Source organism: Neopelma chrysocephalum, unplaced genomic scaffold (assembly GCF_003984885.1).
Source record: "Neopelma chrysocephalum unplaced genomic scaffold, ASM398488v2 Primary Assembly neopelma1_73b, whole genome shotgun sequence".
Lineage (NCBI taxonomy): Eukaryota > Metazoa > Chordata > Aves > Passeriformes > Pipridae > Neopelma > Neopelma chrysocephalum.
The window spans coordinates 3857954-3884056 of NW_020897734.1; the positions used below are offsets into that span (position 1 = coordinate 3857954).

The window sequence follows — 26103 nt, forward strand, 5'->3', positions numbered from 1 at the left end:
TGTCATCCCTTATTTCAGACAGATTTTTTTAAAATTAATTTTCACCTGATTGTTTGGAAATAATGCAGGGTTTATGTATCCTGTTTTGCCACAATTAATTTGTTGCCATCCTGTCTCGATCCTGGTACACTGAGGTGCCCTGTCCCTGTGTGACACCCAGTTCCGGGCTGTGACAAGAGACAGCAGTTACCTGACTACGAAGGCACCGCACGTGGAGGGCTGAGGATTTAGTGCTTAAGTGAAACCTGTGTAGACCAGGGACGGGGGAGGCAATTATGTCACCGGGCGTGCAGCTGAGCCGCTTCGCTCGGCTCCCCGGGGGCCAGCGCGCGTCTCCCGCCTGCTCCCCTCAGCCCCGCGGGGCTCCCCCAGCCCCCGAGGGCCGCGCGGGGCGGTGCGAGGCGGCGGCGGGGAGGTGACTCAGCCGCGGTTACCGGCGGGGGAACGGGGGGCACGTGGGGCCCGCCCGTGAGGGGCCGCGCGGCCCCTGGGGCGCGGGGCGGGGGACCCCGCAGAGGGGCGGTGTGTGCGCGTGTGTGTGACAGGTGCGGCGCGCGCGCGCCCGCCCTCACCCCCCGCTCCCCTCTCCGTCCCCCGCGCGCGCGCGCGCGCCGCCATGAATATGCAAATGCGGGTATAATTGCCAGCCAATGGCGTGCGCGCTGGTCACATGGTGCTGGTGGAGGCTCAGGGAAGAGAAGTTGAGTCCGGGCGAGCTCGGGCAGCGCCGCCAGAGCCGAGCGAGCGGCGGGCGAGCGCCGCGCCTCCTCCGCAGGGAGCCCGCCGGCCGGGGCTCTGCCTGGACCATGCCGATCCTCCTCTTCCTCATAGACACGTCCGCCTCCATGAACCAGCGGGCGTACCTGGGCACCAGCTACCTGGACATCGCCAAGGGCGCCGTGGAGATCTTCATGAAGGTGAGTGCGCGGCGCCGCCCCGGGGGGAGCCGCCGCCCCGCTCGCTTCCCCCCCCCTTCCCCGCACCTTCGCCGCGCTCACGGCCGCTTCTCTCCGCTCTCTCCGCAGCTGCGGGCCCGCGACCCGGCCAGCCGCGGCGACAGGTACATGCTGGTTACCTTCGACGAGCCGCCCTACTGCATCAAGGTAATGACCCCCCCCGGCCGCCCCGGTCCCGCCGCGGGGGCCGCCCTTGGCGCGGCGCGGCCCCGTCCGGCCCGGCGGCGGCAGCAGCAGCCTGTGAAGATGGCGGACATTTTGCTTTTGTATGGAGGAGAGAGGCTGAGGGCGCTGCTGAGATGGAGGAGGGGGGGGGGGAGGAGACGGGCGGGCCGTGATTCACCGCCCCGGCGCAGCGAGGGGCGGCCGCGCTCCGCCCCCCGCGGGGCGGTGGCTCCGGCGGGGCCGCGCCGGGATCCGGCCCCGCTCGGCCCCGACACCCCCGGCACACGCGGGCGGGGGGCGGTGGGTGCGGTGGGTATTGCCCGATCCCGAAGGGCAGCGGCCCCCTCAGGGCTGCGGGACCCCGCCGGGCAGTGGGACAGGGGCTGTGGGTGTGGGACGGAGCGCCCGCGCCTCTTTTCCGCCTCTGCGAGGCAAGAAGAAGCCACAGTGTTGGGGTCCCGTGTCACCCTCATTCCTCCTGCTGAGCACGGTGACCCGCACCGGTGCTGTGTAAGGTGCTCGTAATCGCCGCTCCGTGCTGGGCTGTGGTGAGCTGGACGTGGAGACAAAATCGTAGAATCGTCAAGGTTGGAAGAAACCTTTAAGACCATCCAGTCCATCCGTCAGCCCGACACTGCCACTGTAACCCCTAAACCACCCAACCACATCACCCAGCACCAGATCCAGACGCCTCTTAAACACCTCCAGGGATGGTGACTCCACCACCTCCCTGGGCAGCCTATTACAGTGCCCAAACAGTGACAAAATTTTTTTCTAGTATCTAATCTGAATCTCCCCTGCCTCGGTCGTTTTGGCTAATCCTCTTGCTGCAGGCACCGTTGAACCCACCTCACTACAAACTCTTCTCGAGTAGTTGTAGAAAGCGATGAGGTCCCTCTGAGCTTTCTTGAGACCAAGCTCCTCTCATCCCTGTTTTCTCCTTCCTCCAGGTTGAGGCAGGTAGTGCCATGCAGTTCATCCTGTTGGCTGCAGCACGAGGTTGTGGCAAGAGCGGGGGGAAAAAAAAATCACACTGTGGGCCTTACACTGTAGGCTGCAACTTGCTGATAAAAATGTCTGTCTTAAAATATCTAGATAAAGCATGTCACAGAAGGCATTGCTATGGGAGTTTTAGAATCCTCCTGAATAGTCCTGGATTAGGACTGTGTTTGCCCTGACTAATACAGTAGTTATCCTAACTGTTGACCAGTAGAGCCATTCTATGAAGGCCAAGGAGGTTCATGTAAAAATACATTGCAAGTCATCCGAGGGAAGAAAGGAAGACACTCTCTAGATCCCCTAGCTAGTAGTGTTTGAGAAGTTGTAAAAATAAGTGCTCAGTGATGCTGTCTTATTCATATCTTTGATAATGAGGAAATGTAATTATCATGAGCTATGAATTTTGCATCCTTTCCTGAGTAATAAATTTATACAGCTCTCTGAAGTGACAGAAGTGATAGAGTGAGTCAGTATTTATTGTTTGGTACTGCACCTTTCGTTTCCTCAGAAGAAAGTGTGGAAGTAATTTCTGTGAATTGAAACCATCCTTGAGTTACAGAAATCTACTGTCCAAACACCGTCTGCCTAGAAGAGGTGTTTTTTAGACATAATGCACACACCCTTCTCCCCATCCATGTCTGTGGCTGGATTCAAACCCCAGATCTTTGCTATGCCAGTGCAAACTCTAGATTTCTCGTGTTTGGATTTTTTGTCTCCTAGTTTTGTGTCAGGTATTTTACAAGTATATCTTAGGTTTGATGAATGAACCTTCTCCCTACAGTGATAGCAAGCATACTGGTGATTTAATAAAAGAAAATGACTTTTCTGCTGGAGGTCTGTGTGGTAATGCTACAGGTTATTACCACATCTATACTCAGATTTGCTGAGGAAAATCCTTGTGTTTAATGAGCATCTGTGTACATTCTAATGTGCTAATGAGCATCTGACTGTGTTCCCAGTTTAAGTAAATAGTAATTGAAATAAATGGGACTGTGTGATACCCATCATAGCATTCAGTCATGTTTGAGATACAGTAAATAGCCAAGAGAAAAAAAGTATTGTGGTTCTTGTAACTTGCTAATGTCACTTCTTAGAAATTTGTTTTTCTGCCTTTAGCTGGTTTTTGAATTACACCTGAAATAATTTTAAAATATTTTTCAAAAATCAATAGCTTTTGTAGGAACAGACTGCAGATCCAATAAATATCTCATTATAGTAATTATGATCACAACTCCAGTTCAAGTATTGCATGAAGACTTCATGGCATAAATGAGTGTTGCTGGGCTGTCACAGTGTCTGTTCCTGAAGCAAAGCAGGCTACACAGCAGCAACATGACTCTTTCCCTCTTCGGAGACGTGTTCTCAAGACCTGTGGTGGTATTTATGATATTCCCTCTGTTGTGTTTTCTAAAAACCATAGTTATGCCAGGAAAACTTCGTAGTCTGGGCCAAATTCTGTATGTCTTACAAAACATGCTCGTAAAAGACATAAAATTAAGTTTCTTTGCTCATGCTGCTGCAGTTAGGTACTTTATCTCCCTTGATTTAGAGAAGGTGAAAACAAACTTGGCAAGTGAATGTGTTTTGCAAGTTTGTTTTCCAAGCATGTGCAGCAGCGGCTGGTTTTGGTTAGTGGCTGCTTTATCCTCTTGTTTTCTTTATGATTACACTAATTAAATTATATAGTCTCACAGATAGTTTACCAGTGGAGCAATTGAAGGAAATAATCTGGAGGTGGAGTTGAGACCACCTGGGAGGCAGAGGTATTATGAGAACTTCAGTTTGGAGCAGGGGTGGCTGAGATTAGCTCATTGGGTTTATTTGTTTCACAATTTGTTTACCTGTAGCCTTAAAGGATTTTAAACCAACAGCACTGGTTCACTTTTGATGGACAAGAATAACTCAAGCAAATGTTCTGCATATGATGGTATTGTGCTAAATGGAAGGATTGCACGAATTATTTGATAAAATCTCTGGAAGTAAGATGATGTTCTTGGAACTGTCTTTTAGTACAAAGGATTTGAGATAATTTCCAAGACCTGTTGCTCCTGTTTAATTGACTGCTCATAGCTCTGTGTTTGTGCCAGTTTTTAAAAATGGGATTATTTAGTCTCCCAATTTTGCAGTGTGGCTCTGCAAAGAATTACAGTGGCATATGTCTGAAGAGGAGGCAGGGTGCTGTCCTGGGAAGGTGGGGACAGGGAGATGGGGATGGCAGGAATCTTAGTCCCACTCTGACAGCAGATGCCTTTGGAATCTCATCAGCTGTTTTGCTTCTGTTTGTTACATAATGTATAAGATGGTGATTTGTGACAGCAATTATGGTGCAGCCATTTACAACTCTTACTTTGGTTCCAAAATACTCTACAGTAAGGGACAAATATTTAATATTTTAAAAGCATGTTATGAAATGTACTAACCTTGTAATTGTCAAGCGATGTGATCCTGTATAGGTCAGTGGAAAAATACCTGTAAGTTCTGTTGAGTGTTCGGTCAAACTGTAATTTTATGGACCAGAAGGGAAAAATTGTATGTCATTTCAGGAAGTAAGAATGTTCAGCCTAATGTTTCCAATGTGTTTTCTAGATTCAAATTGTAATAGGATACTGTCAAGTGAGTCTTGTCAGGTTGTTGGCATGTTAACAGCATGGCAGTGAGCCGGTCCATTCTGGTATTTGGGTATCTGATTTTGGGTTTTTGGCATCATTGGGAACCTAATGATATCTATGGTAAAGGACCTTTGTAACAGATGTCTATTACTATTAAAACACCAGTGCTTAAATTTAGGTAGTGAAGGAGTTTGGTCTCCCGTGTGTATCCAGTTGGGCGAGAAAAATGGGTTCAAGAACAGCCTTTGCTGGCATGGTATTTGATGTTCTTGGCCTCTGGGATAAGAGAAATGCATTATCTGATTCAAGGAATATAGTACCTGATGTGTCCTAAGACTTAATTAGTGGATTAATATATTCATGGATTGCTGGAACTCGGAGCTTGCTCCATCCCAGCCGTGGTGTGACCTGGTGTTGCAGTACCTCCAAGCCTTGTGTGCCAGCCCCACCCTTCTCATCCCTTCCTGCACAACGTGGCTGATCTGGAATGCCTGGGGAGGAGGGTGAGAACAGGCCAGACATGTTACTGACAGCTCTGCAGAGCCCTTCCCAGGCTCCCACCGTCTGTGGTGTGCATTGGTATTGCTGTAAAGGTCTTATTGGGCTTTTTCCACATATTTGCCCAGTTACTTTTTCTGAAATCTCATAAATTTCGTCATCCTCAGCTGTGTTTTTTTCCCCTCTATCAAATATATACACGCTTCTCTACACTTAAAGCACGTGCCATGGTATAAATGGACAGAATCTTAAGTGATTTTATTTTTTTTCCTGAAGTAATGGTACTAGAGTAAAAGTATGGGGAGAAGGGAAGAATGTTCTCACCTGCCCTTTCCCCCCAAGCTTTTCCTGTTTTCCAGTGATGAGGTTTCAGTAAGATCTACCTAAATTTCTCTGAAGACAGAGCTCATGTCAAAATCTCATCCTAAAAAGAGTTTTTGAAAAGGAAAGCAAGGTTTTAGCTCTTGATTTATTTTTTTCCATTCTAAATTTTTGTGAAACCTCACATCCTGCAGTTTGTGGTTTGCTTGTGGGTTTGGGCTGCAAATGGCTAGTTCAGGCCCAGACCAAAAACACAATGGTGGCCTTATGTGAAGTTATTGATTAACTGGACTGCCCTGTTCCCTTGTGGCTGATATCTGGCTGCTGGCAGTGATACAGTCTTTCTTCAGGGCTTGAGGAATATTATTCATGATCAGGTCACAGAAATATGGCTTTTGTTTTATGTTCTTGTGAGACTGTAGTATGACCTTCATAAATGATCTGGTCACAAATCGGAGGACTTAGAGAACTTATGCTCTGAAATACGTATTTTCCTCCTTCTGTTACGTGTTATGTTGAATTCAAGAGCCAGCTATGACTGCAGTACAAAAATAGGCTCCCTGAATTTGAGTGGAGAAATATGTACGTAGCTGTCTAGAAAGTAGCTCCAATTGCTTTATACAGCGTGTGAGAAACACTGCACTGAGATGTGCAAACTGGGACTGATGGATAGGATGCCTTCCAGTTCCGCTGCTGTTCCCCGCTAGCCTGAACATATGTTTCAGTGCTAAAGAGCTCCCTTGTGGAAGCAGCTCTTCGTGATGGACTCTGAGCAACCTCTTCTTTTTCCCTGAAATTCTGGTGTTGGATTGGGGCGTCTTAAGAGGCTGGAATAGGAATTTGTAGAAGGCTTTTTTAAGTCAAAGAGTACTTACTGTATGTAAATAACCTGTTCATGTATGATATTAAAATAGTGCTTCAAAACTGGGAGTTCATAAGGTCACACTTGAGGAGACTGACTTTTCCTGTCTTATTTCAGTGGCACAGAGGCTTTTACCAGCATTTTTTAATTTTGCTTTCGCATTCTGTTGGTGCGGAATGGAGCCCATTACCACTGACTCTGCAGAGGCTATGCTGCAGAAGAGAGATGGGAGATCTGTTTGTCTGTTTCTGGAAGAAATTAGATCAGAGCTCCTGACCCTGAGCTGCAGGGAGAGAGAGAGAAACCCAAGTGTGAAACCTGTTGGGTTTGAGGCACAGATCTGCAGGAACGCTGCCCGACGGGGTAGGAAATGCGTTTGTGTGTTTTTTAATTTTTGTGAGGGAAGAAAACCAGAGGAATACCAAGTAAGCTAGACCGTAACAAATCCACAGAATAAGCTTAAGTTGATTAAGCTTTTACAAGAACCTTGAGACACTGAAAACATCAGTTTAAGATGTGAAAGTTCTGACTTCTGGCAAACACAAGTCTTGGTGGTCTGACCTGCTTGGTGATGTGAGCAGCTGGAAATACTGTTGGAACTTTACAAGCTGGTGGTGAGTTATGAAGGCAAAATTGTTGGTGCAAGGCAGATAGCAGCTGCAGGGGCAGGATAGAAGCTGGTATCAGAAAAATGCAAAGGGGAAAGAAAGCTGAGGTCAGTGGGAGAGGCCTATCTTTCTCTCCAGATATGCTGTAAATAATGTACAAACTTAGTGAATCTACTAGCCAGGCATTGGAAGGAGGTAAAGAAGTGCAGAATATAGTCCTGAGGCAGCATACCCAGTGTCTGTTATTGATAACTAATTCAGGAGACTATATTCTATGTTTATTTAGCAGAGAGAACCATTCCTATTTTACCACCAAACACATTTTGGGTCAGCAGTATTTTTATTTCTGAGCACCAGCATCTCCCATTGCCTGTGCAGTACTGTGCACACCTCGACTCCAGTCTTCCACAGTGCTTGGTTAGGGTTTTGTCATGGAATTTATGTATTTTCTGAAGGCTGTCTTTGAGCAGAAATGACTGGTAGGTTAAAGCCAACAATTGCTCTCCTCTGCTAAACACAGTGAATTTAAGAAAAGAAACAGAAGTCAGTTGTTTAAGGAGCACTCATGCAAATCCTGGTTGTCTAGTTCTTTTTGAAGACAAAACAAAATCCACTTAATACTATTTGAGAATAACCACACAACAATTTTTAGATGTTCCGTTTAATTTAACTGCTTTATCACTGAAGTCTTTGACTGAAGGATGTGTGCTCTCTGAAAAAAAGCCAAACAAAACTTCAGTGCACGTCTCTCAGAATCTAAAAGCATCCAAAAATGTATTTTACTAAAATCTTAAGAATTCTCAACTGGCATCCCTTCAGCAAGCAGTGTAGCTCCTTTTAGCTTATAAAGATACACTCTATTGGAACCAATTAAGTATCCTTTAAAAAGCACATTCCCTTTCTTGAGAACACATTGGGTAGCGTAAAGCATATTAAATTGCTTTTAAACACACATAAGCATGCTAGTCTTAGTTCTTCCTGTCCTGTTTGTGAGTTGTAGTGAGCAGCCTTTTGCAGGAACTGCTGTGACAGGACAGAGCATTATACTGAGGAATTTCGTGCATAGTAATGCACCTTTTGCCTTTAAAAAAACCAAAGCAGTAATACTCAGAGTGACTCATTCTTCTAAAAGAAACAGTTTTGTGCGTTCAGAAATTGAGGTCTCTTGTAAAAAATGGAGTTCATGCAAGAACTTGAAGGTGGTGATTAAATTTTTGAAAGGAATTGATTTAAATGGAAGGACATTTCAGAAATTAACAACTACTTCATAGATACGATGGACTGAACTCTGCTTAGCTGTCATTTTTATCATTATAAGTTTGAAGTTAGTTAAGTACTTGAACTTGTGCTTTCACCTGCTGCCTGTCTTCATTGAAAGGAGAGTCCATGTTACAAGGTTAAATCTTAAAGAAAATATTTTACCTGGTCCTGTTTCTACAAGAATCTGCAAACTCAGAGCTTGCTTTTTTATCTGAAATAAGTTGCTGTTTTGTGCTGTACAGCTGATGAGATGCCAGAGGCCTTGAAGGAAACCAACATCTGTTGTTCATAGCCATTATAGCAATGTATATTTTCAACTTTTTATTTGGTTCTTTATTTGGGCTTGGACACATTCGAAGATGTAAGCCCTTAAGACTACAGGATAAACTAGACAAAAGTAGATATGTTTGCATTAAGAGGCTTAACTCATCCTCAGTGCAAAGGTCACTTTTATTTTAAAAATAGAAGCTTAAAATGTGGAATCAAACAGTTGAGTTGGATCTCCCTGGTTGTATTTTTGTAGTGAGATGTTCTGTAAGGAGGAAGGTGCTTTGTGAAGTTGGTGGTTCCTGCCATGTGGAATCTTAAGAGTCTGCCTCTTCCCCTTTCGTGCAGTTATTATTCAAATTTCACAGGCGGGGTTTTTTGATTTTTGTTGGTATTTATGGAAGAAGGCATAGGCCTTGTAACCTGACTTTGTGGTGTGGCTAAAAATATGCACAAAGTACTTCTGTGATATCTTCAGAGTGGGCATTTATTCTTTTTAAGCTTCATGAGAACTATTATAGTGTTATATGCTGAGTGTCTCACACTGTAACAGTGGAAAAAAGTAATTAAGGTTGCAGACACTTCTACACTGTTCACCCTGCCATATTCTTCAAAACAGCTTGTCAGAAAGAACTGTGACTTACAGCAGTGGTGCAGGAGTGATGTTCTGAGCTTATTGTGATCTAGAAAAGGCAAAATTTAGTGCTGTCTCCTGCAGTGTTCTCGTACTTCAGGCTGTTGGAATCAAATGGGAAAAGGCACGTTCTGTACTGTGTGACTTGTGTTCTGGAGATCAGGGATTTTGGAGGGGGAACAGTGGGACTCCAAGGGCCCTGTGAGAAGGTTCTGGATGGCTCCAGTCTTCAGTGATTCTCTTTTTCACTGTCTCTGTATCCTTGATTTTATTTAATAACAAAGGCTAAAAAAAAAAATTAATGGAAAGAGCAGTTACTGCTGTTCTGAATTTTAAATGTAGATTGTTGCTTAAGTAATGCACTCCTGTAGGTTGAGTCTTGGAATGTTTTCTTCTTTCTTAAACTTTATTCTTACAGTATACCACTTAATAATGTAACTCTTGTGCTTTTGCCCCTCCCAAAAAGTAGAGCAGATAGTAATTTAAAGGAATTTTTTTCCTTTGCATTTTTCTGGCCAATTTTAGAATAATTAGAAAACACCCATGTAGCAATCAATTTCAGCTGTAAGCTGAGGTTTAGGAAGATGCAGAGAAAAAAGTACATTTTTGTGATGAGGCTGTTATTGTGCAGATCAGAATCTGTGGTTGCCCGTAGACTTGCACTGATGTGTGTATTCACTCTGCAAAGTATTGGAAAGACAAAATTTGGCTTGATGTAAGATCTGGTATTGACAAGGATCTGTGAAACTTGAACTACTTATTGCCAAACAAGTAAACAAGAGCCTTGTTTTATTTTGAAATAGCTACTCTTATTATTATGATTGTTGTTGTTACTATAAATTTCTAGCTCACAATCTCACAGTGTACCCAGTTATTATGATTCTTTCCTTGTGTTTCTACGCAAATTTCAGGATAAGCAGCACTAGATTTATTAAATGGTATTCTAGGCTACAAAATCAACAGTTCAGAACTCTTTAATTTTGCTTTTAAAAGATGAAGGTGATTGTTGATTAGGCTGTTTTCAGAGATGCTTTAAAAATCTTAGATGTGTAAAATAGTATTTAAAAAATGTAAAAATCTTGATAAGATGGATGTTGTTGAACAATTAATTGGACAGAAAACAAAGATCTACAGTGTGGTTAAGCTGGTGTTGCCATGCTCTGCTTCTAAGTGAGAATAATGCATTAGCACTGGTCTTCATAGCGTGTTAGCAGCACAGCCAGTGAGTTCTGATTAAAAAAAAAAAGTTAAACTCTGCTTTGTGGGAGAATGTGCATCTGTTGAGGCAGAACACTTGGTGCCTTTAGCTGCTGCCAGGCCTCCTGATGGTACTCCTGGCTGGAACACAGTGGGACCCGTGGGATGGACTGGGATCCATGTGCCCTGGAGCTCGGTCGGCAGCCTGGGGCCAACCAGGCCTGGCTTGGGGGAACCTCCTCTGATCCAAAGAACGGAAGCTCAGGTAGTTATTTCTGAACCAGGTGACTCTAGCATTAAAAAACCCCATCCTTGCCATCCTCTAAGATAAAAATCTGACCATAATAATGCTCCCAATGCCACCAATGTATTTTTTGCTGTATCAGAATGAAGGTAAAGTTGACATTATTTGTTAGACTGGCTAGTTGAGGTTTCTCAATTTGTGATCCCTCAGTGAGCATATGAATTTAGTCGTGATCTAAAGCCTTTTTTTTTTCCTCAATGGTGTGTTGGACAGCATTTCAGACATGAATGGAGGACATCTATTGATTAGATTACCCCTCCTAAATTTAACTTCTTGAGGTTCAGAGTAAGCTTTGGTGTGCTACACTAGTTCTGTGGTGGGCTTTTGGAAGGAAGAAGGTCAGGGTTAAATGGAATGTGATAGTTTTCGAAACGGACATGAATCCTGATTGTGTTGTTTCAGCTCTGGGCTGTAAAGGTAGAAGTAGCATCAGTAATGCTCTTCCACCTGATTGCCAAAAATGTGCCATGAAGCATCCCTTGTGTTGGTAGCACACACACTGTGACCTCTCAGCTGTTGCCTTTATTCCTTGCGACTTTTCCAGCCCTGCTGGCTGTAGGAAGGGACCGGGAGAAGGACAGAGCTGGGGCTGACTGGCATTGAATGCGTGTTTGACAGGCTGGAAGAGCAAGAGGCGCTGTGAGTAGGTGGAAATTTTTGATTGAAACCTCCCCATTTCAGCAGTCACCCTGACGACAGTGTTTGGAGAAGATGCACCTATAATGGTATTTCTGCAATGACTGCTATGCTGCTGAGCAGGACCACGGAGCCTCTTGTTTTGCTTACTGTGCTAGGGCTGCAAACTATGATTACTTCTATGTTCCCTCTCCATTAAGCTGTTGTGTGAAATGTAGCTTGGTCTGGTTCAGCTCTGAATTGAAACGTCCTGGCTTGTTGAGTGTTTCTCAGAAATAGGTGCTTTTTAAACTGGATAGTGGTCTTTTATTTAAATAAGAATGCTTCTTGGAACAGGGTGATACTGTGATCTCTTTGGTATTTATACATTCCTTTCTTCATGTGTTTCCTTTCATCATTGTGCAGGAAAAAGTGCAGTGAGAGTAGCTGTCAAAACACATGAAATACTGTTGACCAAAAAGCTAAATCCAGGGATGGATTAAAGCAGGAGCAGCCGGTAATAAATAAAAAGATAATGTAGGCTTTTCTTCTTTTTGCTTGGCATTGATTATCATCACTTGGTTCCAAGCACAGTTTCCAGCTTTGAGTTGTTCATACAGCATCTGCATTTGACATTCCTACAGGAGAAAGTACTACTTCTCTTAACAGAGGGCTCCATTACTCATTTTGTAACTGGAGCTTAAGATCCTCTGTGCTAGTGTTTTGCATGGTACTATACTTAAAGATTAATTTGAGTTGTTCTTACTTGAAGGAAAAGCATTTCTATATCTTGTTTGATGTTGAAGTCCTCTTGAAAGGGCAATGAACCACGTGGTATGGTTTGACTCAGCTTATTTCTTAAGGTGTGTGGGGTTTCTTTTAAGGTCTCCTGGAGAAATACTTTTTTTCTATACAAGATGAAACCTTTTTGTATGTAGCTGATTGCCTGTAACAGCAACTGGCACTTACATATAATGTTAGAATGCAGTTTTGATCTTGTTCACATTCACCAATATGTACTTTAGAAAACAAGCAAGTTTGGTCTGTCTTTATAAGTGACTTGGTCTGATTGGAGCAGATACAGGAGAGTTCAGGTTAGAAATGTGCAGTTGAAGGGGATCCCCTGGGCACTTCAGTTCACACACTGCAGCCCTGCCTTGGAGTGCAGGAACTGGGTTGCTTTCAGGTGAAATGAAGCTGGAAGATGCTCCCCAGGCACTGAGGGATGAGTGTACAGGACTGTGCTGTAGTTGGCTGTGACCTCCTGAGGGACATCTGCCCTGTTGGTGTGCACTGCCTGCAGGCCTGAAGGTTCCTGATCCCTCCTTCCGTGCACTAAAGCTGTTCCAGTTGTGTATGGAAAAATAGCGTGGGTGAGGGAGGGAGGGATTCTGTGTTTGTTATAACAGCACATAGTCTGTCCCAGAGAAAAGGGAAGAATTGTGGTGCCTGGAACTGGATGGAGATGGAGGGCACACGAACTGACAACTTTCTGATAAAAATCTGGTGTCAGTATATTAGCTGTGTGGGGTTAAAGGAATCATCTACTCCAGTGTCTTCTTTTTTTTTAAGCCGTGTTTTTTCTAAAGATGTATTAAAGGAGTTTATACTTCTCTATTCTCTTGGAAGCATTTTGGGTATATTAAACTTCTATTTGACTGGAACTTAATTACATGTTTTTAAAAAATAATTTTTCAAAAAGTGCCCTTGGGATTTAAAGAAGCACTTGACCAATAGGTTTCAGCTTGAGTGTCCTACAAAGCCAGCAGAAATAACTTGACAGGAAGAAACACTTAGCTTACTATTCACAGTGCTTTATTCTCAAAACACTGACCTGATGCTCGCCAGCTCTAATGTAAGGAGGACCAAGTGATGCTTTTGTAGACTCTTCACTGTACTCGACTGCTCTGTGGGCTTCTTGAGGAGGTAGTTCAAACCTGTGAATTGTCTGTCTGTTAAAATACTCATGAGATGAGAACTGGGAAGGTGAGGTTTTGTTAGGCAGGTCTCATTAAAGAGCAGTGTATACCTGCTTGAGCAACCAGGGCTTGTTTCTATTGTGCCTGCAGTGGGGTCATGTCCAAGTTTTACCCTGAAACTGTGTTCCTGATCTGCTTTGCAAAACCAGACTTCCATGTGAAAAGCTGAAGATGGTGTTCCCTGGCTTGGTCACCACGCCCTAGAATTTTGCTTTCTTACAGTGAATACTAGGGGTAGAAGTTGTCGGTGTTTCAAAACCTTATCTAAGGCAAGGGGAGACTGGAAGGGTAGGGAATAAAACCAATATAAATGATTGACTGTGTGCTGGAGGGCTGAACACAGTGATAGCAGTTGCACACAGATGTCTCTGTCCCATCAGTCCTTCTGTTCCTACAAGCTTTGCATCAGACCAGTAAGATCTGCTGCTGTACCTGCACCAGCACTGGTCCTCCAAGCCCAGAACGGTACAGCTCAGATCCAGGCTGGCTCACTGTGTTCAGCACTGCCCCAGTGATGAGCTGATTGCAGGCCTCTGTGCCAGTATCATTCTGTGCTGGAGTTATGCTGATCTCATAGCTGAGAGGTGGGTGCTGTGATGCTCTGCTGTGCCAAGAACAGAAAAGAATTGATCTTGTGAGGTTCTTTGCTAAGGGCTGTTTGATGTTGTGCTGTGACAGGACTGGTATGTTGCATAAAAGTAACTAGAGAGCATAGGTGCTGAAATGAGAGTAGAGTTCTCCTGCAGCCAAAGGTACAGACAGAACCTGAGAGCTGCTTTGCCTCAAAAATGGCATTCATAAGGATTTGGAGGGGAGTCAATGTCTGTAAGTGTCTCTTAAAGCTGTGCACCATTTGCACAGAGAAATATTTGTGAGGATGAAATTAGTAGGTGATAGGGGTTGTGTGATGCTGAATTATTTTAGGAATTTTTAAATGTTATATAAAGATGTCTGTGGTGTTTTATAGTGTAGTCAATGCCTTTCTTCTCCTGTGTGCTATTCCTAATCTCTGAACATCAAATAAAACGAGGAGGTAGTGTGAGCATTGGCTGCTCTGTACTGACAAGCAGCCTTACCCTGCCCTTTGTGGGGCAAGGGGACACATGGTACCAGGACCTCTGCTCTTCTCCCTCTTTGCTAAGATTTGTTGTAGCAAAACTGGGGTGACCAACATAGTCTATGTTTGCTAGAATTCCTATTCCAGAGTTGCTGAAGCTGAGGCAGGGAAGCTCTAGGCTGCATAGGAGGTTATTCCCTATTGCAGATCCCACTGAGCAATGCTGGGGCTGTGTTCAGGAGATTGATTACGAAGATCTGAAGACACTTTGGCATTTGAGAAACAGCCCCTTGCATTGTAGGGAATCCAAAAGAATAATTCAGTACCCTACAAAAGAAATGCCTGCTTGGCTGTGGCACCGACATGAGCAGGTTTGTTATGTTCACAATCAACAGTGAACAGAAAGGCAACTTAAAAATGAAGCATTGTGATGATTTGGAAGACAAAGTGCTCTGCTGGTTTCACTGTCTTCCCACAGCACTTCAAAGTTCTGTAGCAGGAGTGGTTTCAGATTTCAACAGCTGGATTTTTTTTCTTACCTTATTTTTTTCAAATGGAGGTCACTGACAAGCCAGGATGCCAGAGGCAGGTTATCCTGAACTAGTCTGCTTTCCTAAGATGGGTGCATTTAATAATAGCTTGAATTATTGAGAAACTTAAATACTTTTAACAAGTGGTAATATCTGAGATCCAGTTCTTCTTTCTAGGGAAACATTAGCAGAACTCTAAAAATCTGTAAGTTTAAATAAATATTGTGTACTTACTGTAACACAGGCTGTTGTGATTGCCCTGCAAGATTGTAAATTGTCTTCTTACTTGGAAGATTATTTTTAGTAACATTGCAGTTTTTGAATCAGATCTGAAAGCAATCCAGTGAACAATAAACTATACAGATCTGTCTTTTGGCATTGGCTGTAGAAGCCCTAAAGATGAAGACTTGCAGCCTCAAAAGCACCAGCTCCCTGGACTTCATGGAGCTGGTTAGGAGGGACTGCTTTGGACCTGGAATTCTTGTGCTCTTATGCCCAGCCTTTGGCTCTGCCCCTGTAGGCTGACCAGACTGTGCCAAGAAATAGTTGGAAGGAATAAAAGAAAAAATAAAAAAACAACACCAATCAAAACCAGAACAAACCAACAATGAATCAACCAAAAAAAACTATAGGAAAATCAGTAAACATGACAGTTAAGCCAGTGTAGCTGAGATTACAAGACCTATGTGTTACACATATTCAAAACTTGAGAATGTTTTATTTTTACTCTGATACTGCTCCTTTTTATGTGATAAAGGTGCGGTGGTGGTTTGGGTTTTTGTTTCCCCACTACAGCATTTTCTAAGATTCTCCTTCCTGCCTCTTGCAACTAAAATCTTCTATTTCTTCTAAGTCTTGAATGTCTTTTTATGATACTGATTCTGAATGAGATTTTCTTTTGCTGCTCAACTCTGTTCCTTTTGATGTTCAGTTAGTCCTTGCTCTGGTTGGTCTAAATAAGACCTCCTTTTCTTCACTAGATTTTTCACCTTGGTGTTTGAATTCTTGTTAATCTGGGCCTATCTACTACCGAAATAAGCTGTTTTGACCTTGCCTGATTCTTGAGGCAGCTGAAATACTTCTGTAGCCTTATGATGAAATAGAGCAGGACACGGATTTGTGTGAAAACTAAGTCATCAGAAAAAAATGTTACTTTTAAAGTATGTTATTTTTTTTCAGTATGATTTTCTTGCAAAGGCCAAAGCCAGAAGCTGGAAGGTTGTGTGCTGCTTCCAGATCTTTGGGTGGTTTGTAGGATGGTGTCCAGTGCTTGCAGTTGTCAACCCAGAAGGCCAGATGACATTGCATTTTTGCCTGTTCTTGGCATAAGCAGAGAGGGCAAGATTTCTGCTTTTAGTACATCTTTTTTTCCTCAGCTGTCTTTGAAACTCTTTTAGTATGTGTTTAGAAGATAAAATTATTTGTTCATATAAATCATCAGAGGAGAAGTTAGAAACATACTGGTGAGGCAGAGACTGCTCAGATTGCTGCTAATAAATTCTGGGCATAAAAGTGACTTAAGTAGGAATGTAATATTGAAGATTAAGAGAAACCACTCTCTCTGTTAGAATTGGTTCATAAACAACTAAAATAACTAATGCTTAGTTCTGACTTCTTGATTATTCACCTGTAGAGGATACATAGTTCTGCAGAATATGTTTGTGTTTGGTCCTTTAAGGTCATGAGGTTTTGGTTGGTGGGTTTTTTTGGTTTTTGGTGGTTTTTTTGGTCATTAGTGTTTCTGCTGGGAAATGGAAGCAATGCTACATAAGAGCAGTGCTTTTTTTTCTGACAGCATTAGTGGCAATATTTTGAATTTAAGAAGGATTATTATTTAATCACTTTAAAGTGCTTTGTTGAACTCATTATGCATATGCTCTGGGTTAGGTACTTGACTCTGTTTTGCAGAATGATCCTTCTGTGTAGATGGAGAGGAGAATGCACAGAGTTCTTTGGGGCTTGAGTTTCTGTCCATGAAATACATGATTCTTTATATATGTGGTCTTGAGTCTTTCTGGAAAAAAACCGTTTTACAGAAGTAGAATTTCTTGCCATGAATGTTGGTGTTTTTGATTCAAGAATCTTGTTTTGACGATAAGGTAGAAAATGTAGTACATTAACTAGTCAGACCTTTATTTAAAGCTGGGTATGGAATCAGGAAATCTTGCATTTGCTGCCCTTGTTCTCTTAATGAGAAGTTCTTCAATTTTACTCTGCTTATTTCAAGGGTGCAGCTCTCATTGGCTTTATCTTTAAAGATCCTGTGAGAGCTGCAAGATGAAAAATAGTTTTCTTGGACAGCAAACCAGTGATGATCAGCTGCTCCTTGTACCTTCAGCTTCCCTGGTTATGCCTGGGGAAATGGTACATATTTTATTTTGCAGGCAGTTGACCACACTGCAGTGAGATCAAACACAGTAGGAGCTGGAAGCTGAGCAAACATTTTCACAACGGGAAAACAGCAGAATCTCCAAATATCAGCGAAGACTCTTACTGTTTATTTTACAAAGAATACTCTTAAATTCGTTAGAGTTCAAATCAAGACTTGCAGTCTGGGAATAGTGTTTCCTTTGTAAATGTTTTGTTCCCCCCATGTGCTTTTGCAACAACGTAACTCAAATGATCTTTGCTGGAAAACACTTCTTGAACTCCAGCCTGGCTGTTCCCAAAAGCTGGACTCGCTGATGGGTGTTTTTACCAAGCAAAAGGGAGCAGTCTCACCTACATCTACGAGTCCATAGAATTCATACAAAAACATTTTGGTAACTGTTCACTTAAATTGTTTTAAGGCAAGTGTTTTTAGGATAACACAAATCATCTTGTTGAGGTTTGGTGCAATTTTACCCTGAAAAAGGGTCGTTAACTAAGTCACTTTTATTCCAAAACAGTGACCCCGTGTTTGCACTTTATTCTTGCCTTGGGCTGAGAGCAGATGTGGGAAGTTGCTGATGAGATGATGTATTTTGTTAAGTTGTGGTTGTGTGTGAGTGTTGGTGGTGTTTTATTGACAAATATCCATCTGATAAAACAACGCTGTTCCTTTGAGCTTTCAGGGCCGTTTCACCATAAAGCTGGACCAGTCCTGCTGAAAGTTAGTTCTTTCCTTTACCCCACAGGGGAGGTTTCTCTCTGTCTCCCTTACTTCTAAAGCTTGAAGAACTGGTTAAAGAGCTAAACTTGACCAATAAAATTTGTTGTTGTATCTCCTTAGGATAACTCCTCATTCTGAAAAGAAACCCACCCAGCTTAGGCTGGTCATCTTAGCAGAGATACTGATTGTCTCATGCCTTTCTTTTCTACTCCCTTCTTCTACTCTTTTAGGGCTCCAACATAAGTATTCTGTGACCACCTACAGAGCCCACAGTGTTTAGTAAAGGTTGGCAATGGGATATAGCTGCTTAAAACAGTAAAGGAAAATCCTGTCCTCTCAGGTTCTTGCACAACTTGGCGCAGTCAGCAGGTGGCTGCTGAGCCCAGTGCACAGGGGAGGAGAACACGCTTCACCTGCAGGATGTGTTGCTCAGAGATTGTCCCAGCAAAAGTCAGGCTGTCTGAAATGATCCTCTCCATGCCTGCGTAGCTGGGATTCCTGATGGAGCACGGGAATGTCTCTGGTGCCAGATGATAGTGAGCCTGGGTAAATAACTGCTTGCTTACTGCAGGAATGGTTTGGAGAGTACAGTGTAATAGCAAGGCTGATAGTTGTGTGAATATCTGGAACTTATAAGCTTTGCTTGTTTTAGCTGAGGCACCTTAAATCCTGCACCAATTCCCTGTGAGCTGGTCTTTTCTAAAATAGCTTCCCAACTCTGCAGCAAACAGCTTTTAAGGGGAGGGTATGTGAATCACACCTGATGCTGATGTGTGTTGGCCCTGCTTACCAGAGGGTCCAGAGTGCTTGCTTGGACTGATCCATCCACTTGCTGTTCCTTTGATCTGTAGCTTAGTCAGCAATGACTTTAGGACCTCCAAAATTTCAAGCTGTTACACTGAGACAACCAGAACAGTGATTCAGTTCTGTCTTAACGTGGGGTTTTTGCAGCCACTCCTTTTCTCAATTTATGGAAGAAAGGATGAAAGGGGGTTGGGTATATGCCAGAAGAAGCAGTGATATTATTCCTCTTGTACCTTTGTTTAACCATTGTTACTTTGGCAGCTGCATTTCTGATTTCCAAATTTGACAGTTTCTTCTAGTAAAATATTCACATGCTAAATCCAAATACTTCTTTGCCTGCATCACCTGTACAGCAGTTTTTATGGTAAGAGATGGGTATAAGAAAATTTCTTCCAGTGCTTGGCAATGTGTGTGTTCTGTGAGTCTCCCATTGTAGTTGTAACTGTTTCCCATCAGGTTGTGCATACATGGATTAGGTGTGTGTAGCCTGTAAATGATGCAGTGCATCTGTTAATCAGGAATCTAATCTAATTTTTGGTGGGAAGAGAGGTAAACGGCAACGTGCAGTTGATTGCAGTTTGTTGCTAGAATAACTAATAAGTTTCTTTGTTTTCTGTAATAGGCTGGATGGAAGGAAAACCACGCAACGTTTATGAATGAATTGAAAAACCTTCAGGCTTCAGGACTAACAACCCTTGGTCAGGCACTCAGGTCCTCGTTTGACTTGTTAAATCTCAATAGATTAGTGTCTGGAATAGACAATTATGGACAGGTAACAAATCTGTTTATAGTCTTCTGTCTTCTGTTTTTCTGTGTTTTTTGAAATGATGGTGGGGGAGGGATTTTGGTGGTTCAAGTTTGGTTTCGCATTTTACTTTTTTTTAAATGTTGGATAGCTGTGTGTTAAAACTTCAGCTGGGAACTTCTTTTCTTTTTTTATGGCTACTGAAAACACCCTGGAAAATACTTCCTTTTTGAAGAACAAAGAACCAGAGTATAAATGCCCCAACTGTAGATACACAAGAGTAGCCCATCTTGCGCAGTTCCGTGTGGCTCAACACCTATTAAAAGAAATTACAGGGTTATTTTGAAAGATTGCTTATCTCACTGTTTATTTTATGGTGACAAAAATACAAGCCTGTAACTGAGTGTTAATGTTACTCTTTGCATTCCTGTGCTTTTGTCTTTAGGGAAGGAATCCATTCTTTTTGGAGCCATCTATTTTGATTACCATCACAGACGGAAACAAACTGACAAATACAGCTGGAGTTCAAGAGGAGGTAAACTTGCATTAAGTTCTTTCAAGTTATGATCTTGCAAGTTGGTGCTAAACTGAGATGAATATTGTTTTTTTTCCTGCTAACAGTACTTCTGCATCATTGACCTGTTTTATAGAGAACAGAAACTGTCCTGTTGCTGCCCAGCCCCTAAATTCATAGTCCCATAAGGGTTTTGAGACTAGAATGTCAGATAAATTAGGGATATCGGAGAGAAATGGGGTGTTTTACAGAGAAATGAATGAATTTGGGTGTGATGTTTTTAGATGGTTTGTCAAATACTGGAAAATATTCTTCAATCTTTTTTTTTCTACCAGCTTCATCTTCCTTTGAATTCTCCTTTGCCTGGAAGTGAATTAACCAAAGAACCATTCCGTTGGGATCAAAGGCTGTTTGCTCTGGTGCTGCGTTTGCCAGGAGCTGCATCTGCTGAACCAGAGCAGCTTGGGAGTGTGCCTACTGATGAATCTGCTATCACACAGATGTGTGAAGTTACAGGAGGTAACTGCATGCTCTTTTGCTTTGGTTCCCATTTGGCATTTGCCTTGAAATATTTCTTTTCCTTTAATTCAACTTCACCTCTTCCTGTTTTTCCATCTGATTTACTCAGTGCCCATATGAATCTCTGTGGTGCTTTCTTGGTTTCCAGTAGCACAAGAGAACTTTAAAGCAATACTCCTATTTCAGATGTAGATGTGAAAGCATTTTCTTAATGCAGTAGCAGGGATAGGAAAATCTCTTAGATTGTCCTTCCAATGCAGATGTCTTTGTTGCATCATGAGATTTTGATTTTTTTCTTATTTAAGTGTCAAATTGAGCGGGATGGTATTAATGAGATGTTAATTCTGCTGCAGGGCTAGTAAGCTAAATTTAATCCTAAAAGAATTATATCTGGAGTCTGTTGCTTGATATGTTGATCAGAATTTATTTTTTTTAATTGGTGCTTGAAAAAGATGATGTGTGGGAGGGGGAGGTTTGGGTATGCATAGAAGCTGGTAAGGTTAGGGTAGAGTAAAGCAGATTGATTGCATAGACTTGGTGAAATCAGGCTGTCTTAAGGGCTTTTGTAAAGTTGGCCTTGGTCCAGCCTGATATAGCCCTAGGGACCTCTTTGAGTAACGAGTTAAATCTCAGCAGGTTGTGGGTTTTTGGTTTTTTTTTCTTAGTTGTATTGCATTTTAAAAGTATTTTGCCTTTTACATAAGCTCGTGCAGTTTGTTGCTGTTATTTTGGAATAAATTGCAAGCCTTGGCAGTGTGACTTAGGTAACAGAACATCTTCCTAAATTAAGATTACTTAAAACCTGCTTTTATATTTCCCCTTAATTTCTCTCTTGCAGGTCGTTCGTACTGTGTTCGGACACAAAGAATGTTGAATCAATGTTTAGAATCTTTAGTTCAAAAAGTCCAAAGTGGAGTTGTTATTAACTTTGAAAAGTCAGGACCAGATCCGGCTCCTATTGGAGAAGGTACACTGACTGTGTTTTTTTCCTTTATTGTTTCAGAAGAAATGCTTTGTTTGTGTGTAAATGCCCTTTAGTGTCTTTGGTGTCCTTCCTGCCACCTTTTCCCTGTAGTGAGCAGGATGCATCAGATGCCTGATACTCTCTAAAAAAAGAGGTTAAGGTATAAAGGTTTTATGCTTCAGTGAGAGTGCTCTGGTATCTCTTTAAATAGCCCAGATCATAATGGATGTCCTGATTACAGCTTTTGGGTAGTTTTATGTTTATTTATGTTTAATTTCGTTTTAGTTAAATTTTTACAAGTGTTAGTTTGATCTTTGGCAAGTTAAATGGTGCCATATGTCTGCACATGTTTTTATGGATCATCTGTCCACTGGCTGGCTCTCCTGTCACTCTCTCCTTACCTTTTTTGGGGGTCTAAGGAAAGTGAGTGTTTGCAGGAAGTGGTTAAGTTTGAATTACAGTGTTGTCAAAGCTGTATTTAAAATAATTAAATCTAGCACTAGTGTATTTAAACACTTAAACATCTCTAAAGCAATCTTAATTTTCTTTCTGCTAATTGATCACAGCACAGTAACTTGAATGTTCTTATCTGTAAGTGAAAAACTGTGTGCAAAGAACAAGGAATTATTTTGCTACTGGTAACAGGGAGGAGGAAGGTGCACTCTTAAAGTGGAGCAGTTCCTCAGATTTGCAGAAATTCATGGCTGAAAGGAAGGGGAGAGAGCTGACCAGTTCATATTTAGAAAATGAGGATGGTCCTGGAATATCAAAAATGCTTTTAGCATCCCCTGGACATTCTAGCGCAGCCAGCTTTATTCCTGCTTTCATTTTGGAATCACCTTTCTCTGTATTTGTTTTCTTCTTTTGCTTATTTAAATGTCATTTTACTGGGAGGCTTTCCTGTAACGCTGTGCAGGACAACATGATGGCAAATTCCTGTGTCTCTGTTGGCCCAAATGCTCTCTTCATGTGGCAGAAAAACTGATGAAATGTGGGATTTCTTTGTTTGCTTTATTTTTGTCCCTTTTGAGTGGTGATGCACTCTGGGATAGGAATGTATAAAAACATCAAGACTTTTCATCTCTATGAGAATTGGGAAAGTCCTAAACTACAGAGAAATACGATAGAATTTACCAAAGCTATAAAAATCATTGCGTTTGTAATGCAGAGAAACCAAACTGATGTGTCCCTGTCCCTGAAATATGGTTTCCATAGTATTATTTGCCAGCTCTCTAAAGCAAGGAAAACTACTAGTACTGTAAAATCTTTTTAAAATGAAGAAAATTGTTTAAGTGGGTGATCTCTGCTGTGCTGTTTGCTTTGATGAGCAGTCTTTGAAAACTAATAATCACATTCTGTACTGCTGGAAAATTCCTTGTCCTCAGCATGAAGTGCACTTCAGTGGACTGGCAGGGAACACTGGTCTTTCCAGTAGGCTTTGGAGTTTAAGTGATCTGTGAATTGTTATTAATTAAAAATATGACAAAAGCTGCTCCTGCAAGATGGCATCCAGCTTCTCCATGAAACTTTCCTCCTCTTTCAGCTTCCACTAATGGCAGCATCAGTCAGTGAGCTTTGCAGCCTGTGTAGAAAGACTAAATGCAAATTCTCAGCCTTTTTGGTTGCAGCAGAACTAAAAGCAGTAACTTGCTGCTGCCTGTCAGATCTGTGTCAGACACTGGGCTTAAGCAAATGCATTTTCCATAATGTGTGAGTGTGTCTTGCTGCACTCATTGTCTAATGGCTGGGCCTTGGGAGCAGAAGGGTAAATCTGGGCAAATGTTACCATTGTTTCTCAGATGATTCTGTCATACCCCTGGATGTGTAGGTTATTTTAGCCTCTGATGTAAAGATCTGTATGTCTTTGAAAGAGTAATGAAATGCCTTATTGGCTGCTAATACGGAAATTGTGCTAGGAGACAAATGCATGCATGTAGCTTTTCATTTTCCTTTTGTTTGTTATTTTGCTTTCTCTAAATTTTAGATGGACTTGTTGATTCATCCAGACCCATCAATTCATTTGCTTCTCAGCCGTGGCATAGTTGTCATAAACTCATTTATGTACGGCCTAACCCTAAAACGGGGGTTCCTGTGGGGCATTGGCCAATCCCAGAATCTTTTTGGCCTGATCAGAATTCACCAACACTGGTAAGTAAAACAAGAACTGAAAAAAGGATTCTGCACTAGTAATTGAACAGGCTGAAAATGGATACTGCAGTAGTTTTTACTTTCTCTGTTTACTCATATGATGTGACTTTGCTTTAAAAGGTTAAAACTGGTTTTAGCACAAAATGGTGTAATCTAATGAGGATACTGTAACCTGTGATGCTTCTTGCATCTGGAATGTATGTGATTAGTTAATTTGGTGAATGGTTTTTAAAGGTTATAAAATTTATCTGTAAGTTAATTCATGTACCACAAATCATAGTGAGCCTATTAAATTTTAATCAAAGGTTTATAACATTCACTTATGTGGAAAAAGGAGTATTTGCTTTTGAAATAAGATCAACCATGTTTTCTCTGCTTAGTATTACTTCATGTGTGGACTCTTCTTTCACTAGCAGGAAGAATTAAAACTGAAACAGAGAGCTACTCCCTTCAGAAAATGAGGAGAAAACAGTATTCATTTCTCCTTTTCTTAATGGAAGGATCATACAATTGGCATGCCTTGCTAGTCTTTCTAAGCATCTCTCTTTTGTTAGGCATGTTCTGTTCCTGCACTTTGGAAGTGATCAGAGTACTCTCTGTCCGTTCCCTCTCCTCTTGCCTCCTGAATCAAGAGGAAAAAAAAAATCAGATTTATAGAGAATATCTTGAGATATCCCTTGTGAATTGAGTGCAGTTTCACATCTGTAATTCTATGAACATCAAACTCGGAAGCAGAGTTGCAGTTTTCTTTAAACCTGTCTGTGTTATTATAGCTTGATTGACATGAAGGCTTTTAAATATTGAGATAAATAATGGAATATTAACCATGTTTTTCTTTTAGTGGGAAGAATGTTTGTATCAGTGTGTGAGCTTTTTTTTTTCCAATTAGAGATATATTTAGTTATTCTATTTTGTGAGCTTGTATTCAATTCTCTTTTAAAGAAAATTGTGGAAAGTTGAGAGTTTTACCCATGTAGGATGGCAAAGTGATAGTTGATACACTTCTCTCCCTTCTTTTCAGCCTCCACGCACAGCTCACCCCGTGGTGAGGTTCTCCTGTGTGGATTGTGAGCCCATGGTAATAGACAAACTTCCTTTTGACAAGTACGAGCTTGAGCCTTCTCCCCTCACACAGTACATCTTGGAACGAAAGTCTCCCCATACCTGCTGGCAGGTAACTTGCCCTTTATTTGATTCTAGAAATGTGATGGGTGATCTGAGGTACTTGGGTCGTTGTAAGCCTGGAGAATTGGGGTCTGGTTGCAGACTCTGCAGCTGATGAGAAGAAACATGTCAAGGTTTCACTTACCTCCTTTCTAAGAGAATTATCAGGAGTCAGAATGAGTGTTCTCTCCACAGGCTTTGTAATCTCATTTAATTCACTTTCTAGGTCCATCTCATTTTGCTAAGAAATGTGTCCCTCAGGTTCCATTTTTGGCTAAATTGAAATTCTCTGTAGGCTTTCATTTGCTTACAGGGAAAACCAAGCACTGGTTTCCATCATGTTGCCTCATCAACAGCTGCAAATAATTTTCACTAGATGGTTGAAGCTGGTAATGGGAATTGAATGGAAGCTGTTGATCCTGTTGACTGGTTTGGCCTTGGAGAGATCAAAGTTCTGTTGCTAAAATCCTTTGTTACGTGCTCCTTTTGTAGTTTTTTGTAAGTTTCTGCATCCTTTATAAAATAAGGCTTGTAACTCCCTTCTCAGTGGTGTTTTTGTAAATAATAGCTTAGTGTGTACATCAGAAGTTTTAGTGTGATATTTTAGCTGGAAAGATGGGTTTGGAGATGTCTCTGTTTTTGTTTCCCTGATAAATACTACAGTTTAACTGAAAATATAACATGCATGTTCAGAAGAAAAATTCAAGTTACTTTTAATAAACTAATTTTAAAAATGTCCTTTAAACATTCCTAGATACCTTATTTGCCTGAGTTTCTAAAATTACTCTCCTGGTTTTCCAAAACTGCTTTTCTTCTCTAAGCTACACATCAGACCCCTACAGATTAGAGAAATAGGCTCATTGTCATAGAAACCGTATAACAAACCCAGTTCCTTACGCCCTGAAAAAACAGGAAAAATACTTGCTATTTACTGCAAGGTTTATTTTATTCTAGGAAAACTATTTTTGCATTAGATGTGGGTTATTTTGCCTGTCTCAGTTAAGAATATGTACCATCTTTATCCCGTTGAAAGAGTTGTTTATATGTATTGCTTTTCAGGGTTAATACCCTCGTATATGTGCACTTAAAAAAATAAAGTCAATCTTGAGATTGTTGGCACTGGGCATAATCAAGACATTTCTCGAATGTTTGCTTGTTTTGCTTAATTTCTATGCTTAAATTTCTTTTATCAGTGTTGTTAATTTTAGTTATGCTATTTTGTGAGTCAGAAGACTTAATTCCAAATGTTCTTTTAACATACCTTCAACAAATGTCCCCTAACCTATTATAAAT

At 41.7% G+C, this 26103-nt stretch overlaps 1 protein-coding gene across 7 annotated transcripts in view; it reads left to right on the plus strand.

The window, feature by feature from the left end:
- Positions 1-601: 601 nt before the first annotated feature.
- LOC113969500 (integrator complex subunit 6-like) overlaps positions 602-26103 on the plus strand; it is a 40382-nt gene continuing 14880 nt past the window's right edge. For 5 of the 7 annotated variants that reach the window (XR_003534876.1, XR_003534877.1, XM_027687261.1 and 2 more), the window contains exons 1-8: positions 611-917; positions 1026-1103; positions 19379-19528; positions 19947-20036; positions 20351-20534; positions 21373-21501; positions 23483-23646; positions 24668-24820. Coding sequence is in view for 5 of the 7 variants with exons in the window: in XM_027687261.1 (XP_027543062.1) it covers positions 651-917; positions 1026-1103; positions 19379-19528; positions 19947-20036; positions 20351-20534; positions 21373-21501; positions 23483-23646; positions 24668-24820 (1215 nt within the window). In the remaining 2 variants the exon portion in view is untranslated. Of the gene's footprint in view, positions 918-1025; positions 1104-19378; positions 19529-19946; positions 20037-20350; positions 20535-21372; positions 21502-23482; positions 23647-24667; positions 24821-26103 lie in introns of all 7 variants that reach the window. The other 2 variants (XM_027687264.1, XM_027687265.1) reach the window with 2 other exon arrangements.